The sequence below is a fragment of the Podarcis pityusensis genome (genome assembly GCF_964106645.2).
Source record: "Podarcis pityusensis genome assembly, chromosome: 5".
NCBI classification, from domain to species: Eukaryota; Metazoa; Chordata; class Lepidosauria; order Squamata; family Lacertidae; genus Podarcis; species Podarcis pityusensis.
In genome coordinates this window covers 95,271,458-95,289,906 of record NC_138032.1, presented here as the reverse complement: position 1 = coordinate 95,289,906, position 18,449 = coordinate 95,271,458, and the positions used below count along the sequence as shown (strand labels likewise).

Sequence of the window (18,449 nt, the reverse complement as noted above, 5' to 3'; positions counted from 1 at the left end):
TTTGAAATTTAAGGGACATCATTTAAGGGACATTTAAGGGACATCCATCAATAAGGGACAGCAGCGGGACATGGCGCTGGAATAAGGGACTGTCCCTTCAAATAAGGGACACTTGACAGCTATGGTCCAAAGCCCGGCTGGGGGCTAGGGCCTTGACACGACCCCGACAGGAACACCAGGGGGAGCTTGAGTTGGTTCGCATCGACAGGGCTCCCCCTACCAGTGGCTTACCCTTACTGGACTTCCTGCACAATGGGCAGGAGTCAGATATAGTCATGTCCAATCAATGCCTAAGCCAATACCGCTCACATTCTATAATTTCAATAAAGTTGTGGCCAAAATTTGCCCAATAACATAAACCTAATATCTGTGTCCTGAGTTATTTCCAACGAGGGGGTGGCTGCGGGGTCTCGACACGCAAGTTTGAGCAAAATGAGAAGCTTCAGCATAAAGGTCATGCTCAGGGCTGCTTCACTGGCAGCGTGTGACATGTGCTGGCTCTGTCTCCTCCACCCAAGCATGGACCATTATCCAACACCAATATTTCCTTCTGCTGCTACTTGAGATCCTTTAGCTGGAACTGTCAGGAGTTGATCTGGGCACTTTTTGCACTGCTACCCAGTCCTGGGGATAGGTCACATCTCAGTCTCAGCAGCATAAAAGATCTGGGCTAGAAAAGACGCAGATAACAGGGCTGCTACTACCGTGTGCTACATATCAAAAGCCACGCGCCTGAAGAAAATTATCCTTTCAAGAACTTCTGTGGTCTCTGTCAACCTGCCAATGAGATCTATTACCAAGTAGAGCTTTGCTTTATTGGAAACAGACAGGAGAATTCATTTGCTTTGGGTACTTAGGTCCAAAAATTCTTTATGGAATTTATCTAACCATTTAACATTTTTATGTAGCATTATCTGCGGTTGAAGGTCTGTTCTGTTTCCTGATTGTAATTTACAACTTACTCTGAGTTTATTCAGAAATGAAATTGTTCCTTGCTGCCTCTTTCCTTAGTACAGGTCAAGAGAAAGTAAGTTTTGAAGGTAATTTAAGGAAAAAAACCCTAAACAACGGAAAAAAGGAGGAACTGAAATCCAATCCAAATTAATCACTTTGCAATCACAGTGCAAATTAATCACAGTGCAATCTGTGTGAATACACAGTGCAAAAACGTGTGTATTCAAAAGGAAATCTCACTAAACCAAATGGGGTTTACTCCCAGGTAACAGCGCAACCCTGAAATCTTGTCTATTTCAACAGAAAAGGTAAGCAGCTTCCTCAGGTCTTAGGCATGCTTAGTTTTGGCTAGATTGTCCCTAGTATTTTTAACTAATGAACTGAAAATCACCAAGAATGAAGTATCGGGGATTGTCCTCTGCCATGTATTGAAGTCATGATAAACTCTGTTGAAGTCATGATAAACAAACAGGATTTAAAAAACATAACATGTGATATTTTAAAATGCCAACATGTTATCATATCATTTTGGGGGGAAGGTGTGCCAAGAGGGTAAAGCTATAGTCCTGTCTACGTTTAACCCAATCCAGGTAGGAATAGGCTTCTGTTCTTAAATCACTTTTTGGTATCTAGTCCATGTGCCCAAACAGTTATGGAGCTCTTTGCCCGCTAAGATTAAGCTGGCACTGCCTGTCATATCTTTTAGGACACCAGCTTGAAACTTGGTTCCTCCAGAAAGCCTTCACTTGGAGATGACCCACCCATATTGTATAGCTGTGACTTTCTGTGAACATGCTGTTTCGTTATGCTGTATTGATTTGTTTGTTTATTTTTGTATTGTATTAAAGTTTGTATTTTGTACACTGCATAGATATATACAGCAGAAAAACTGAACAACCAATCAATAAAGTTTGGCAGCGCCTGGGGTGCCTGAATTGCACTTGGACAGTGATCATCAGCAAATCTATCCCATCATTTCCCAACAGGTAATTAACGAAGGCAAAACTGTCATCATGAACCATCAGTATTTCACTGAGTGAGATGGTAGTGCGCTGAAAATTCAGGCATGGGCTACTGACCTGCAAGATGATCTCTGGAATAAGGCCCAGGGTCAACAGGCTTATTGTGGATCTATGTCCCTACTCCAAATCAACACCTGTACAAACCTTTCCTACCCGATTTTGTCCACTACAGCTGCCATAATCCTGGGCCATTGGCCGTGATGGCTGGAGCAGATCAGATTGCAGTCCTGATCTGTGATGGCATATATGGAGGGCATTATTTATTTATTTATTTGAATCTAATATACAGTGAATCGGAACTCAGTGGGCAGTATTGCTTTGAAGTGAAATTACTGTGCCTGAAAAGTTCCCTAATATTATGCAACCATAGCATGTCTACCTATCAAACTGGCAAAAGAAAACAGAAGAACATTGGCTATATGGTTGATCTAGTGAAACAAAGAGAATTAAACGCAACATAAATGTAGGCACAGGTATAACAGACACATCAAAGGCATGTAAAAGAATACTGTAGTGACAACACCTTAAGAGAGTTGGGGAAGAAAACTCAGAAAGACATTTTATAACATACGACAAGCCATTACCAAATAAAGTGGAGATGAAGGAGGAATTGGGGTCAAATGGGCACCGTCCACGTCCCCTCTCCAGTCTGTGTGCTTCTAGATAAAACAGATGATCCTTTGAAAAGAAGAAGTACAGAAAGCATTATATAAAGTTCTGGTTTATACAAACTAAGCTGCAGCTACCTATGTACCAGTGCTGTGGCTTAGGGACAACTAAATCACGAGCCCTTGTTCAAACACTTAGATGGCTGATGATACACTAGGCACATGTTGAAATTGTACATCCAGGTACTTTTCCATACTGTGCTCATTATGAGAATTTCCCCCTGTATATTTGATTCATCTGATTGAATTGATTTATCCATGTGGAAACACAACTTTGGTACCCCCTTCCCATGTGAAAAGTACTACAGAAATACTTTTATAAAATCAGTAATACAGAAACTCATTCAAACAAGACTCAACGTAGGATACTTGTGCATGTAAGACACTCTCTTGTTAATGTATTTGCACCTCTAGCACCAGGAGTACCACAATCGTGGGTGCCATGCGGCATGTATGGCCCTGGCTCCGAAATTTATGGGTGCCCAGCCCCTTCATGGGGAATTTTGTGGGTGTTCGCACATCCAGGTGTCCCAGGGAATTGGCACCTATGTCTAGCACAGTAGTGCATTCAACACAGTTATGCCTTGGAGAATGATAGACCACTCCTTTATGCCAGCTTTTCTTCCTCCTCCTCCTTTTGGCCATCGTAAGTAAGTTATTAGGATACACGTGGCACTGTGGTTTAAACCAAAGAGCCTAGGACTTGCCGATCAGAAGGTCGGCGATTTGAATCCCTGCAACGGGGTGAGCTCCTGTTGCTCGGTCCCAGCTCTTGCCAACCTAGCAGTTCAAAAGCATATCAAAGTGCAAGTAGATAAATAGGTACCACTCCAGCGGGAAGGTAAACGGCGTTTCCATGCACTGCTCTGGTTCACCAGAAGTGACTTAGTCATGCTGACCACATGACCTGGAAGCTGTCTGCAGACAAAATGTTGGCTCCCTTGGCCTATAGAGCAAAATGAGTGTTGCAACCCCAGAGTCATCCGCGATCGGACCTAACGGTCAGGGGTACCTTTACCTTTACCTTAAGTAAGATAATATTTTGTATCATGATTTATAAGCTGCTGTACATTCAGAAAATATCCTTGAGCAGTGTTCAGAAATAGAATATAAAGCATAATCTAGCCAACAGAAAATCCACAGAAATAAAATAGGCTGAGTGGTGAATGGCCAAGGATGATGGAAGTTCCCAGTCCAGCAAAATCTTCAGGGCTGCCCACCTCTGTCCAAAATACCGTGCTTAGAAGCAAAGAATACTTATCCATCTTTTTCAAACCTGGGTCTCCAGCTGTTGTTGGATTACAACTCCCATCATTCCTGACCACTGGTCCTGCTAGGGATGATGGGAGTTGTAGTCCAACAACAACTGGAGACCCAGGTTTGAGAAACACTAGCTTAACTGGATGGTGACAGGCTTGCCCCATGTTTGCCAATTGCTGGTAACACAAGTGTCATAGTTGTCCATTTCTGAAACAGTACTTTGTGGATGTGGCACTGTGGGTAAAACCTCAGCGCCTAAGACTTGCCAATCGCATGGTCGGTGGTTCGAATCCCTGCGGCGGGGTGCGCTCCCGTCGTTCGGTCCCAGTGCCTGCCAACCTAGCAGTTCGAAAGCACCTCCGGGTGCAAGTAGATAAATAGGGACCGCTTACCAGCGGGAAGGTAAACGGCATTCCATGTGCTGCGCTGGCTCACCAGATGCAGCTTGTCACGCTGGCCACGTGACCCGGAAGTGTCTCCGGACAGCGCTGGCTCCCGGCCTATAGAGTGAGATGAGCGCACAACCCCAGAGTCTGGCAAGACTGGCCCAAACGGGCAGGGGTACCTTTACCTTTACCTTAACAACAATCAGCATCTGCATCCTGGTGATGGCGCACTTGTTCAAAGGAGAAAAACGACGACAACAGAAGTCAAGTCCCTGTCCTGAGAAGCTTACAATCTAAACTGTCACAGAGAAGCAGATAAATGAGGAAATGAAATGCAGGGCTAAGTGTGTACAAATGAAGCTATATATACACTCAGGTTCTGTTCGATGCAGGTCTATGCACGTTTACCTCAGTGCAGTAGGAGTTGGTGAGGAGGAGGAGTGCAATCCCGCACTCCTGCTAGTGCATTTGCACCATGCTGACCTTGTCTCCACCTTGCCCCTCCTTCTCCCACTAAGCCCTAACAGTGCCTGTGATGAAAGGTCAGGTAAGAGCTGCTGCCTTGCCCATTACAACTGTATCAGAGTCAGTCCCCCACTGAGCTAAAGGAGACGTACATATTGAGTATATCTGCATAGGATTATTTCTGTAGAGGGTCAAGCCAAAGCAGTGGTGGATCTTGGGGTCGGAAATTTCAGTGGCACCCTGTGAGACGCCAAAATCTGGCACTCCCTGCCTCTCACACTCCATTCTAAATCATAGCTGCATCTCTCTCAAGGCTCTGCGTCCAGAGCAACTGAACCAGTTGTGCTCTCCTAAATTCACCTCTGGCCAAAGTCTCCATAGAAGAGGTGAATCTTCAAAAGCCATTTCAGGAAACACTCGGTATATTTTTAAGCAAGATGACAACTAGATGAAACTTAAAGTTGTGCCTTTTTCTTTTAATCTGCCATCACTCAACTCTCAGAACTAATACCGTATGCCCACAACTTTTGCACATTTAACCTGTGCACATTCAGGTTTATGTACTTGGCAAAATATTAAAAAAATTAAAAGGGGGTGACAAGTTTGGGGGACAGAGCAACTGGAGCTCACCCCGTTGCGGGGATTTGAACCGCCGACCTTCTGATCGGCAAGCCCAAGAGGCTCAGTAGTTTAGACCACAGCACCACCCGCATCCCATGACCCACCATTGCACCCAATGTGTTTTGACTATACGGGATTTTAGTTTTAGGCACCACCCCCAGAATGTAACCCTATGTAAGTGGTCGGGTTACTGTGGTTCTATAGCTTTAGCAGTAGCTGTTTTATGTACAGTGTGCCTTAGTTGGATGCTGGTGGGGTTTTTTTTAGGGGGGACAGCCCCCACAAATTATATATGGAAATATGGCTTATGTAAACTATAATTCCTTGAAATTATTAGCTGCTCAGGTATTACTCCATTAAAAGGAACAGCTTTAATCAATCTGGGAAGCAACCCCTGGAAAAGAAAGAGAATTGATATCATATTATTTTTCTCTTTATGACAGCATGAAATTTTAAACCAGCAGACTTTAAGAGAATTAAGCGAAAATTAGTAGTTAGAAATGAAAAATGAATTTTATAGGGTGAAGACTGGGAATATTATACTTTTGTATTATTATTCTGGAAATACATTTTGCAGAAAATAATCAATGGAAGACCAGCTGAATTATTTGAACCTTCTCCTGTTTGCTGGGAGTGCACACAAGCCCAAAATATCAGTCTCATAAATCAAATCTATCCCAAGATGTGTGTTGAGGGGGGGGAGGGAGGGGGAACCTGGTTCTAATAACATCTCAGAATAAATCAAGGCAACATCTAAATCCAAGCTCAAACTTGCAAATCAATAAGCTGAAAGGAAGAGGTTTATGTCAGGCTAACAAAAACCAACAATGTGTCCAAATGGAAAGACCTGTTGATGGCAATTTACACTCGTTGAGGCAACTACAGCTATGCCAGAAGATTCTGCAGGAATATCCTGCAGCAGGAAGCAAAGGCCCAGGTACATCCCTGCTCCTTCTCTCTTAACAACAGAAATGAACTGCTGGTCCTCGTCACCAGTACCTGTACAATACCTTTCAAGAGCAGTTCAGGGAGCACCACACCCTGTCAAATCAGCAGCAAACTATGTACCTTTCTATACCTCCAGGAATAGGGCAGTATAGAAAATCAACAAATAGTAATAATAATAAAACCCACAAAACTAGGAGGGTGCACTAATGAGCTTGTACTGGAGTGCCCTCCCTCACGACAGATCTTGGTATTTTGAGAAGCATTGATTCTCAGACTTCATCTGGATAGCTCAGTTGGTTAGGACATGATGATGACAAACACCAAGGTTGCAGGTTCAATCCCCGCATGGGACAGCTGGTTGTTTGAACACTTACTTTTATTTATTTATTTATTTTTATATAATATTTATTGGAGTTTACAATAAGAATAAATGTAACAGACAATATAACAAATATCTTAACATAGTTTCACATTTTTTTTTTGGACTTCCTCACATCTCCCGCTCCCACTTTCATTGTTATAACTTTTTACCAGCAATTTGTTATCTTATTTGCATTCTTATATCCCTTCTATATTTCATAGTCTTATAGTTCTCAAAAAGAGTTATATTTTCTCAATCTCACTTATTTTCTTAAATCATCTAAGTTAGTGAACACTTACTTTTAACTTGGCAATTAAGTTGTGCTATTTCTAAATTGCCGCCGGTTTTAAACACCACATTCTGCTTTCATCGTTTACAACAGTTCTGCTTAAGACTAAAAATTTGGGTTGATGAAACTGCTTTGAACAATTTTCACCGACATTAGGTTTTTACTCTTACCGAACCAAATCTTCTCCATTTACACCATAAACGAAAATTCTCTCTTGTGCAAAATGCTCGGTGTATTGGCTTAAGCCTAACAAGTAAATTAGGCGGTGCTCGTACTGTCTTTTGTTATCTATGTTTGCACAGCTGCAGTCTCTGATTGAATAATGTGGTTTACATTCTTCAAGGTACCCTTCCACGTTAAGGTGGACCACAATTTATATTCCACTGAAACAGAGAGATGTGTTTTTTCAGTAAATCTTACCCGATTTGACAGAAACCAAAGCATATTCTTCATAAATGTTTGCAGATGCGCAGGATCGCTGGGGAAATGGTCTGCAAAATTTCAACATTGACTTTTTTATTTTCCTGTAGAGTTTTTCCATCTCAACCTTTCAGGACATTGTGGCCTACAATGCTGGCTGCTCCGAAGCATCCAGCGCTGGTGTTTTTCACCATGAATCGAGTGATTTGTGTGTGTCAAGTTCCACATGATGCTAATTTCAAAGGAAAACGGTTCCCTACTAATATCAGTTTCAAGGACTAGCACTGTAATTTTAGCCACTCTTTGCCATTTGTGAGAACAGTGCTGTAAAAGAAATGTCAGGAGAAAAACTGACACGCTACAGGATATGAGGTAGCACTTTGTTGCCATTAGTCATGTCTCCGTCTCTTTCCAATGACTAGGATAGAGTCATAGAGGAAAACACAGAAGAGGAACTAGAGATTATTCTGTCTCCGTGTAGCTGGGAAGGAAAAGGTTTGATTTATGGTACCTATGACTTAAGAAACCTGAGAAGTATTCATCGGGCATTAACATTGCCATTTTAAAAATAAAATAAAAATCACCACACTATTTGTTTCGTGAAGTCTTAGCTACTCTGTAACGTAGCAACAGGGTATGAATCAATGACATCCAAAGGCAGCACTTGCCAAAAGATGATATACGATAAAGAGAAACCACGTCCCATTCAATGAGCTCTCGTCTTAGGGCCAATGACATTATTTTGTTGTACGTAAGATTTTAAAGCTAATCCTTTCTATCGCATAAATGAGACAAATGCACGTTTTGGATTTCTGACACACCCTTTGCCATAAGATCCCAGGACAGGTTACGACATAAAAACATGATATTAAAATCAGTTAAAATGTATATCAGACAGGCATGAGCGTAAGAGCCTCAGGCCTTAACATCCAGCTCCTTTAATACATTCTGACTAAGCATCTGCACCCACAATAACTTGGTTCGCGCCCTAATTTCCACAGATGTGAAAATGCATATAAATCAGTTTTGAAATAATCCTATAAACTCCACCCTTATGACAGGAAGAACTCAGGGTTCTCCCCAAAGCATAAGACTCACTCTCCAAAGTTCGCCAAAACCCCAGAGATTTTTAAGGTTTTGAGCGGCTGATTCCCCCTGCCCCCAATTGATTTATAATGTATTCTTCTATTATTTACATACTTTACCATACTGTGATGGCTGCTTTAAGAAAAGCAGGCAAGAAATAAAAAAAGACTCACTGGTTCAACCCAATAAGTGTGTTGTTACTTTCTTAACCGTATGTTTTTCCTTAGATCAATTGTGTTCATACAGTACATCTCCCCATCCTTTTATGAAGAGCTGGAACGTTCAGCTTAGTGAGGTCACCGAGTTAAGAGTTCAGTTTGGAGCCTGTGCTTGGATTTAAACAAAACACTAAATTTTCTGCTGATTTACTGACATGTCCTGTGGTTTTTCAGGTTTAAAAATACCGTGTACAAGTCAGAGTTCAGCTGATATAGCCAACCTCAATAAAGCTTCTGTAGCTTGTATTTAACATCATTACTGCAGATGGAGGGGAAAGCTGGTAACTTTGGTTTCCCACCTATACTTCGGAATATACAGTATTTACAACAGCATTCAAAAACATAGATGTATTTGTAAGTAATCTATCTTAAATAGTATATTGCCCTTTAATAGCAAACGAAGGCAAAGTTTGAAAACACACATCAAGACAACGTGTATTTATTTCTTTGTAGTTTGTGAGCGAAGAAGGTCAGGACTGAATGTCAATTCCTTATCATGCAAAACCCCACTCCATTTCTCGTTACAGGTTTCACATTTGATGAAATAAGCAATGTTAATATTAATGGGAAAATTATTATCCTAAGCTGTTCTTGATAGCTCTTCAAACACAGAAATACCCTCTGGCCCTGATCCTGCTCTGCATTCCAGCTAGCTATTCTCTATCCACTCGGTCTGTGTCCATGCAAACTTCATTCTGTTTGCATTTCCCCTCTGCTCTTTTGAGACAACGGCCTTCATATTACCGCTAAAGACAATTTAGCAAAGGCAAATAAGAGAAATAGTGGACGCTCCATGGAATTAGGAGTGTTGACACTGATCCACAATAGGGATGCTTCCAGTCACCTCCATGAAAATTGGAATATGCATTATTGATGTAGCAATAAATGAGAAAAGGGGGTGTTTCAAATCCCCCTCCCATGTGAATGCTGCTGAGAAGCTCTTCTGCGTGCAAATTTTCCTGACTGCATGGCTGTCTCTCATTCCACCATCTTTTGCCCACTGCACTTGAGGCAATGAAGAAGTATTTCTCACTTCTAACTTCTACTAACTGCAGCTCATGATGTACAGAGGCCACTTGCAAGGGACCCAGAAATGTACTGCACTACCTGTGGGATGCATCTGGACAAAGACATATGGAAAGAAGTTTTTAGAGAACTTCTGTGTGGAGTATGATCATGAGAAGAAATATCTTGGGTGGAGTTTTTGTGTGAGCCGGCACTTGGGATTAAATATAACAAACACAGCTGACCAATGATGTAAAAACTTGAGCAATGCACCTTTCTGTATGTTATGTACTGAGCTGAATAGGATCCAAAAGGCAGCAGTCTGATTGGTCCTAGAACAATAAGATCCAAAATGCAGCAGTCTGATTGGTCCTAGAGCATTAGGATTCAGAATGCAGCAGTGTGATTGGTCCTAGAACAATGCAGAAGTATGATTGGTCCGCAGGAGCCACCCAATCCAGCTCCAGGGTGGAAGTGAATCTGCAACCTGATTGGCCCACGGGAGAATCCCGGAATTAGCCAATCACGTGCGGTCCATTATGTAAATAATGTATATAAAGCAGATATTTTGGGGGAACTTTCATTCCTCACTACTATGAGCTGAATAAAGAGCATGAAATCAACACTCGACTCAGAGTATATTTCACTGTACCTCACACCACTACAAGTGCAACTCACTTATACTTCCCATCTCCTGCATCTAAGTAATGTTGATGTATTGTACCAGGTCACACTCCAGCAGTTCAAAGTAATGCTACCCAATTGCCAAACCATAGACTGGTAACCAGAAGTGCCCCACAAATTTATATACTCCCTGCCCACCCACCTCCTACCCCAGCTTGCTGTGCTCCTTCCCCTCTGTTCTCCACTGATGGTTAACAATAGGAGAGTCTTTGTTTATTTGCATCCCTTCTTTGTGAGTTAAAAAAGGCTCACGTGCAAGTTTAAAGCAATACAAAATATCAAATATCCAGGCGTTCTGTCCCCCCCACTTATGTGGGGGCTACGTTCTGGGGCCCTGCGTGCATAAGTGGAATTGTGTAAAGTGGGGAGCACCCCACTTTAATAGGGAGGGCCCATGGGGGAAGGAGAGACAGAGGGGAAGAGAGACTATCAGCTTGGAAAGCTTAGCCTGTCTTGAGCTTGCCTGCCTGTGGGGAGCCAGTGTGTGTGGTGGCAGCTGGCCACAGAGCGAGAGGGCTGAGAAGGGCACCCAGCAGAACTGGTGCCAGGATGGGGGAGCAGATGCAAGGTAGGTGGTGGAGACTGGTCAGTTGAGGGCAAATCTATTTATTTATTTCACAGTGACCTTCATAAGTGTGGGTGGGTGTGCATGTATCAATAGAGAAACAGTTGCAAGATGCATGAACCAACAGATGAAATAACCTTCAGCAAAATGTTAAAAGTCTGGGCAAATGGGAAGGGTTATGCCTGGTGTCTGAAAGAAAACAATGTTGGTGCAACATAAGCCTCCTTGGGCAGTGTACTCCATAGGCAACAAAGTCCTCTCTTGCTGCACTCCACTTCAGACAAAGGTGGCACTAAGAGAAGGGCATTAACGGATGAATACAGAAAACAAGGAGGTTGATATGAACCGTGTTATGTCAAAGCTGGGTAATTAAGGCCAAAGGTATCAATGGAACGTATGTGTAAATCTGTGCTGGACTGAATATTCAGTGACTTAAGAAACTGAAATTTCTGAAATTTCTAATCCAGAACCCGGAGTATCTGCAAACAGACCTTGTATCTGGGTAAATACCAGACAGGAAATTTGTTTTTGTCCTACATTTTCATATTATGCTTTTAAAGAACTTTTGAAGGACTGATATTTCACATTATTAACATGCTTCATTGTATTATATCTGTTGTAAGTCACTTTGTGAACTTTTAATGTGAAGTGATGCAAATCAGATTAATCAAATCAAATATAAAATGGTCAGACTATTACAGCATACATAGAAAGTTCTCAGTGAAATATTTGCTGAAAGAATATTCCTTATGCTATTGATTATGTGTGGACTTTCAAACAGGTGAGCATAGGGAGATCTCTGTGGTGTTTAGACACATTAAGAACTTTACTACTGATGGCATATTGTACCAAAGGACACTCAACTTGAATTGTTTCAAACACATTGAAAATTTAAAATCACTTAATATAAAGCTACATAGAATCATCTGTTCCTTTTCTAAAGAGCATGTTGAAAGTTAATACTTTGCAGCCATTTCCCCTAAGATCTGTTTTTAATCTTCTTTACTATTGAAATTTATTGAATAACAATAGTGCTAGGTCATGAAATCTTTATTATTAAAGATAAACAGCAAAAGAGAGATAATAAATCATAACCTAAAGTATGATTTTGCAGTCTATATTTTTGTTACACATAAATGATATAGACAATATATGGAACTGTAAAGTAAAAACATACTGGAAAATCTGGAGTGAAGTCGGGTTTCTCCCTCTTGTTGTAAGTTTAAAAATTTGGGATTCCTATCAAAATAGCCATCCTGATTGCTGTGATCAAGAAATGCTGGTTTGATTTAATGCATACTGAGCGCACAAATCCATGCAAGTATCAGTTCTCTCCCTCCCCCTTCCCCTCCCCTCTCTTTTCTCCCAGTTGTACTTTTCTCCGCTTATTTGTCTGTTTTGTAACACAAGAAATCTTTAATAAAACCTAATTTTTGAAAAAATGCATTGGTTAGCTTACTGCTTGGAGAGCCAACTGCACAGTTAGGCATTCAAAATGGTAACCATGTCAACAAAACAGCAATTGAAAATTGCCCAAACTTTTCTTTGCATGGGTGTATAGTTCACTTCAATGATGGTAATGACGATGCTGTGAGCCACAGCAGTAGCTGACTTCTCATGCTCCATTCTAATTCATAGTTCTGGCATCCCCTGTGGTGCCCCCATGTCTCAGCGCCTAGTGGGACCAAACCAGTTGCGCTCTCCTAAATCTGCCTCTGGCCATGGATAACTAACCTGTGGCTCCCAAGACGTTTCTGGACTATAGCTCTCATCATTCCTGACCACTGGCCATGCAGGCCAAGGCTGATAGGCTTTGGAGTCCAACAACATCTGGAGAACCACAGCTTTCCCACCCTTGCCGTAAGACCTATTTTTCTTGCTTTTGTTGAACACCTGGAACTCCCCCATCCCATGTTCCATCACCACTTTGTGAAGATACCACAGTTCAAAATGCACTCTGCCTAGCTAAACCATACATTGCAAATGAAAACAATGAAGGCTTATGTAGCACCATAAAGATTAAACAATGTATTACAGCATAAGTTTTTGCGGAATAGAAACTGAAAAGCTAGTTTGTTCCCTGCTTCCATCAGGTTCCACCAGGCCAGACTTCTAACACAATCCACCAGCTTCTACCCTCCCAGATTGTGTCCTGCTAGAATCTGCAAGCATGAGCTTAGAGATTCTTCCAGGCTCAACCCCTGACTTGGTGGGATTCAGTAGGACCCCACCCAGATTGTCTGTCTTTTGAAAAGAAAGACTTGCCACCTGCAGTTTCATGGAAGGTGCAAAACCCTTGCTTAGTACAGCAGGAAAGCAAGAAAAGAAAAGAAAATTTGGTTACTGGAAATTGTAGAGCTTATCAGAAGAACAAACAAGCAAAACCCCCCAAAAACTAATGGAAAGTGTAGCATAGCAATTTTTCAAGCCTATGAATATTTAAGATGTAATTAGCATTCTACATGAATGACTGAGTGAAAATGAGGAGAATGAAAAGATGGCACACCTAGGGGGGTGACCTTTTTGAGATAGGGCAAAAGGAGAAGTGAAGAGTCTCTTGATAAAAGCCATTAATTAATTTGGGATACTTCCGGAATAATTCTCAAATATTATTAAATACAGATTATTTAGTGTTTATTTCGGTTGCCTAGTACTTTACAGCACAGTCAGCTCATGAATAGCAGCAGGAGTCATCACAAGCTGAAAGATTAACAGAGCTAGCAGAATGAAACCCGAAGACAGGTCCAAAATCAACTTATTTACTTATTTTCTCACATTTGCAGCAATTTGTCAGTCATTGGAAGAATATGAAGGATCACTTGAAGATGTCAAGTTACATTCAGACTGCTTTTTTTTTTTAAAGGCATCATCATTAACCTGAAGCTCCAAGTGCCATGTTAATGAATCTAGAAAAAATATTTGTCGGTCAACAAATATTCATTTGTCTTGCAGAACTTCCATGCATCTTGACAAAGAGAAGCGAAAGTGGGGAGAGCACTGTTTGTCTTTAACGAGTGGAGGATCACAGACATTCAATAATTGAGTAGCCAGGCCCAGGGGACGTACATGAAAATGAGCAAGGGGCTTTGGGCAAAGGAAGCTTTCCTTCTGAAGGCTTATTTCCATTTTTCAACTTTGAGCAACTCTCCTATCAGTGTTTTGTCCACTTGGAACCTTCTGCACTGCAGAATTCAAAGGAACAGAAGTGTTCCATCCCAACTCATCAGCAGTGTGTTCAAAGAAATGACTCCATTCAAAGGACTTGCAAAAGTGGAAGAACGTGGACAGCTGCCTCATGGTTTGTGCCCTATGCAGAATTACCAGGAAATAACTCCCAATGATCCCTGTGGGTCTTATTTCTGAGTCAACACAGTTGGGATCAGGCTATAACAGTGCCTACACATGTCACAATCACTCTTGAATCGAGCTGCTGCCAAACGTTTAAGCAGGCCCTACCAATGGAGCCATTTTCTTATTTGGTTGTTTTATCCTGCCTTCTCCTCAGAGGCTCAAGCACTCTGTGTTCAGAGCTTCTTCCAAGTAAAGTTGGCTGTCAGGTTGCAACAGTCCAGGGTTAGCAGGGCTTCACTATGAAGCAAATCCCAGGCTTTGTGAGCAAACCATTTTAAGAATGGGCTCTAGAAAAAACACACAGAACACGGTGATCCTGAATGTAGGCAAAGCCTAGAGAACCAACCCTAGTTGTAAAGGACATCAATTTAGGTGGGAATGATGAAGGTTTGCTTATGATATTTCTCCACATTCTTTCTCAATGGCCTGTGCTCGCTTTCCTAATGGCTTGTGATGAATGTAACCCACCCAAACCTCATTGATTCACTTGAGAGCCGTGATTGTACAAATATTTATTTTTGTTATTCGAAGCTATCTTTTTTGACCTATCATATTGCAATCTAAACCAAGGCAGCTCTGTGCAATTATTTCTCCTGGATCCGTTTCCTTATGACCTCATCTCAGCGGCCCAACGTGCAGGGGCTTAGGGAGGCAGAACATCTGGTTTTGCTGATCAAACAGGAGTCAGCCCTTCACTAGATGAAGAGTGTGACAAATTCTTACCCTGAGTGTATTCAGCCAGACACACTGCTTATGTGTGCCTGAGTATGTCATTGTCTGGTCAAGAAGCCAACCATCCAGAAAGCCACCAATTAGGGCTGTTTATCAAGCAAATCCAGTTATATAATCAAATATGCAGTGCTAGTTAGTATTGAAATTGTTTGCTTGCTGCGCTCTGCCCTTCAGTCCACTGTTTATGTGAAGCCATTTAGGAAGCTTTGAAATTATGGCATGATTTCATGCACTTAATGTGGTTCTGCATGAAGTGGCCTTGCAAGAACAGTAATTTGTAAACTGCACTCCTGTACCAATACGCCACAAGGAAAAGGGCTGCCATCCTAAATCTGGGAGGAAGTCCCAATGAATGCAATAGACTTCTGAGTGGACAAGTTTAGGATTGTGCTGCAAATAAAGCAAATCAATTAAACAGGCAAAGTCCAAAGTATCTTTGCACACATTCTTGCCTTCCCCACACTTCTTGTCAATCAGCATGCCCTGGGGCAGAATCTATGCAGTGGGTGTGATTTGTCATTCACAGTCACCTGATGCAAAGATGTAGCAGGACTTGCTGCTCTGGGCTAGCCTTCATTCAGCAGACACTGTTAACAGGAGTTATTGTGAAAACCCTTAAATTCCTCCATTTTAGCAATGGTTTCAGTGCAAACAACTTCATGCCCATGGATCAAGACATGCTCCCACCACCCATCAGCTGATTGGCGGTAGAAGCGTGCCTTGCACCAGCAAGCCATGTGTTGCCACATCAGGTAAAGGTAAAAGACCCCTGGATGGTTAAGTCCAGTCAAAGGTGACTATGAGGTTGCGGCACTCATTTCACTTTCAGGCTGAGGGAGCCGGTGTTTGTCCACAGACAGTTTTCTGGGTCATGTGGCCAGCTTGACTAAACTGCTACTGGCTCACGGAGGACCGTGATGAGTGCCAGAATGCACAGAAACACCATTTACCTTCCCGCCGGAGCAGTACCTATTTATCTACTTGCACTTTGACGTGCTTTCAAACTGCTAGGTTGGCAGGAGCTGGGACAGAGCAACAGGAGCTCACCCCGTCGCGGGGATTTGAACCGCCGACCTTCCGATCAGCAAGCCCAAGAGGCTCAGTGGTTTAGACCACAGCGCCACCTGCGTCCCATGTTGCCACATCAGCAGATGATCCACACCATTATATAGGTAAAGTGTGGGGCAGGTGGGCATGGTTTTTGAGGAACAGCTCGCATGCCGTATGACCTGAATATGACCTGTGGGCCAGAAACCCCTCTCCACCCTAATGCCTATGTTTGAAATGCAGAGACATGAAGGCAGGAGTGGGGTTCCTCTGATTAGCCCTCCCTGAATTTGCCAGGGACTGAACCCAGGGTCTTTTGCATGCTAGGTATATGCTCTGCCACAAAGGGAAGAAAAGTATCTCAGCTATTAGAAGACACAGAGCCTATAATGATCAGGTCGCACCGTGACAATGATATGCAGTGATATTTAGGTCAGACCGATGGTTTATGCATCAGCCACCATTTCAAAATGAAATTTTAATTTACCTTTGCCCAATTCAGGAAGAAGGCAGGGACCATAACAGCACGGATCCACTCAAGTATTCTGTTAAATTTGGAGTACATTATTTATCTTTTCATTTTGACAGAAGCATCAGATCTCTGTGCTGTAACACCATGCAGTTAATCCCAGAATGGATTTGAGGTCCTGATGATCAAGAACAGCAGCAGAGCACATGCTCAGCAAAAGGGCTTTGCATGCCGACTGTTCCAGGTTCAGTCTCTGGCAGCTCTTGCTGATAAGGCTCTGGAAGTAGGTAATCGTAAGAGCTTCTGCCAGACAGAGTAGATGACAGTATGCCAGACAAATAGTCTGACCCTTATAAAATATGAAAATTTGAATTCTGAGGTTGCGTTGAAACTTGCGCATTGTTCCTTTGGCTCTCTTATGAATCAGCGAGGCCACAGAATGTACGTGTCATCAGGCAGAAAATAATTTATTGCTCATGAGGACAATCTTACATCAAGAGAACTGAAGAACAGAGAGGGTGATTAACAACTGCAATGTGCATCTCGTACAGAGCAACACATCACGTGGCTCTGGGCTTATGATGGAACTCAAAACAATCCATAGGCAGGTAGACTTCCCTTGTGCAAAGCTTGCACCTTTTTTTGCCTTGGTGCTTGAATCACACGTGCAGAAGTATATACATAGACTTCAGGTCCCTTTCTACTTGTGTTGAGCACAAGAGTAGAGCACAAAGAAAATGCATGAACCTAAATCTTATTCCCCCTCCTCGCGACAAGCTGGGGTTAAGTGTGGACCACAAACTATAAGCCCACTCTGCTTCTTCTGGTTTTGGCGTAGTTAGATAAATGTCTAAATGCTCTTTGGAAGATGTACCTAAAGGCTGAGTGATTTCACACATCTGGCGTGACCACCTGAGGGAAAGAACAGGCAGTGGGTCATATGGAACCAGGAAAGGCTGTGACTAAACCAATAATGCATTTTTACTCCCAGTTCTCATTTCACACTGGCAGGATGTGCACAGAGAAGTGTATAACAAGTGTATAACAAAGCCATGCCTTCTCCAGCTATCCACACATCCTATGTCTCATACAAAGACTCCTTCAAAACAATGAGACCTGACTTTCTCTGCAGTAGTTTGCTCAAGAAGTATTAATAAGTGCCTTCATTACAAAGGTCAACTACTCTAGTTTTAAAGAACCAGCTGAGTCAATAGTCCTCATTTTCTTTTACTTATTCCTACAGTTTTCTCACTCTCAAAAGTCTCTTAATCAAATCACACATCATGCCTGCAAAGAAGGAACAGGGCGCACACAGCAGACCCATGCAGTCAACCAAAACATTTCATTGCTTTTTGGGTGGAGAGGTACACCCCCCCAGTTTTAATCATAAAGTTAGCCTATAAATATTTTAAAATGAAGAAATAAGTTTAATTACTTATTATTTCATATACCACAATGCAAAAATGGCAATTTATAAGTAAAACAACCTAACTGCACATTAAAAGATAAATGTCCATAATGAACAGCTCCTCATTCGCACAGCAGTGATTGCTATGGTCCCTACATACCAAAATTGTTAAAACAAAGCCTTAATATATGACTCTTCCATCAAATGAGCCGGCAGGCATTTATCTACTCACTGAATATGAGGGAGTTTTATTATTGGCAGCTGATCACAATGTGGTTGGTGGGAAAGATAGATCTGGGCTCTCTCACACTAGAAAGTGATGGTTACAATATAGCTAAGATTGGGGTGTCTCACTGAACCACAACTCACATCATCCCCAGCCATGGGCCATGTTTGCTGGGCGCGATGGGATTTGTAGTTCGGCAATACCTGAAGGGCTCCGCACCCCTGAGCTAAGAGGATGAAAACTTTGCCTTGGGTAATGTGGGCC

At 42.2% G+C, this 18,449-nt stretch overlaps 1 protein-coding gene across 2 annotated transcripts in view; it reads right to left on the bottom strand.

Moving 5' to 3' along the window:
* Nucleotides 1-18,449, bottom strand: part of SEMA3E (semaphorin 3E) — a 170,963-nt gene that overhangs the window by 34,957 nt on the left and 117,557 nt on the right. For both annotated transcript variants that reach the window (XM_081005478.1, XM_081005479.1), the window contains exon 5: nucleotides 2,561-2,654. In XM_081005478.1, coding sequence (XP_080861604.1) covers nucleotides 2,561-2,654 — 94 coding nt within the window. The remainder of the gene's footprint in view (nucleotides 1-2,560; nucleotides 2,655-18,449) is intronic.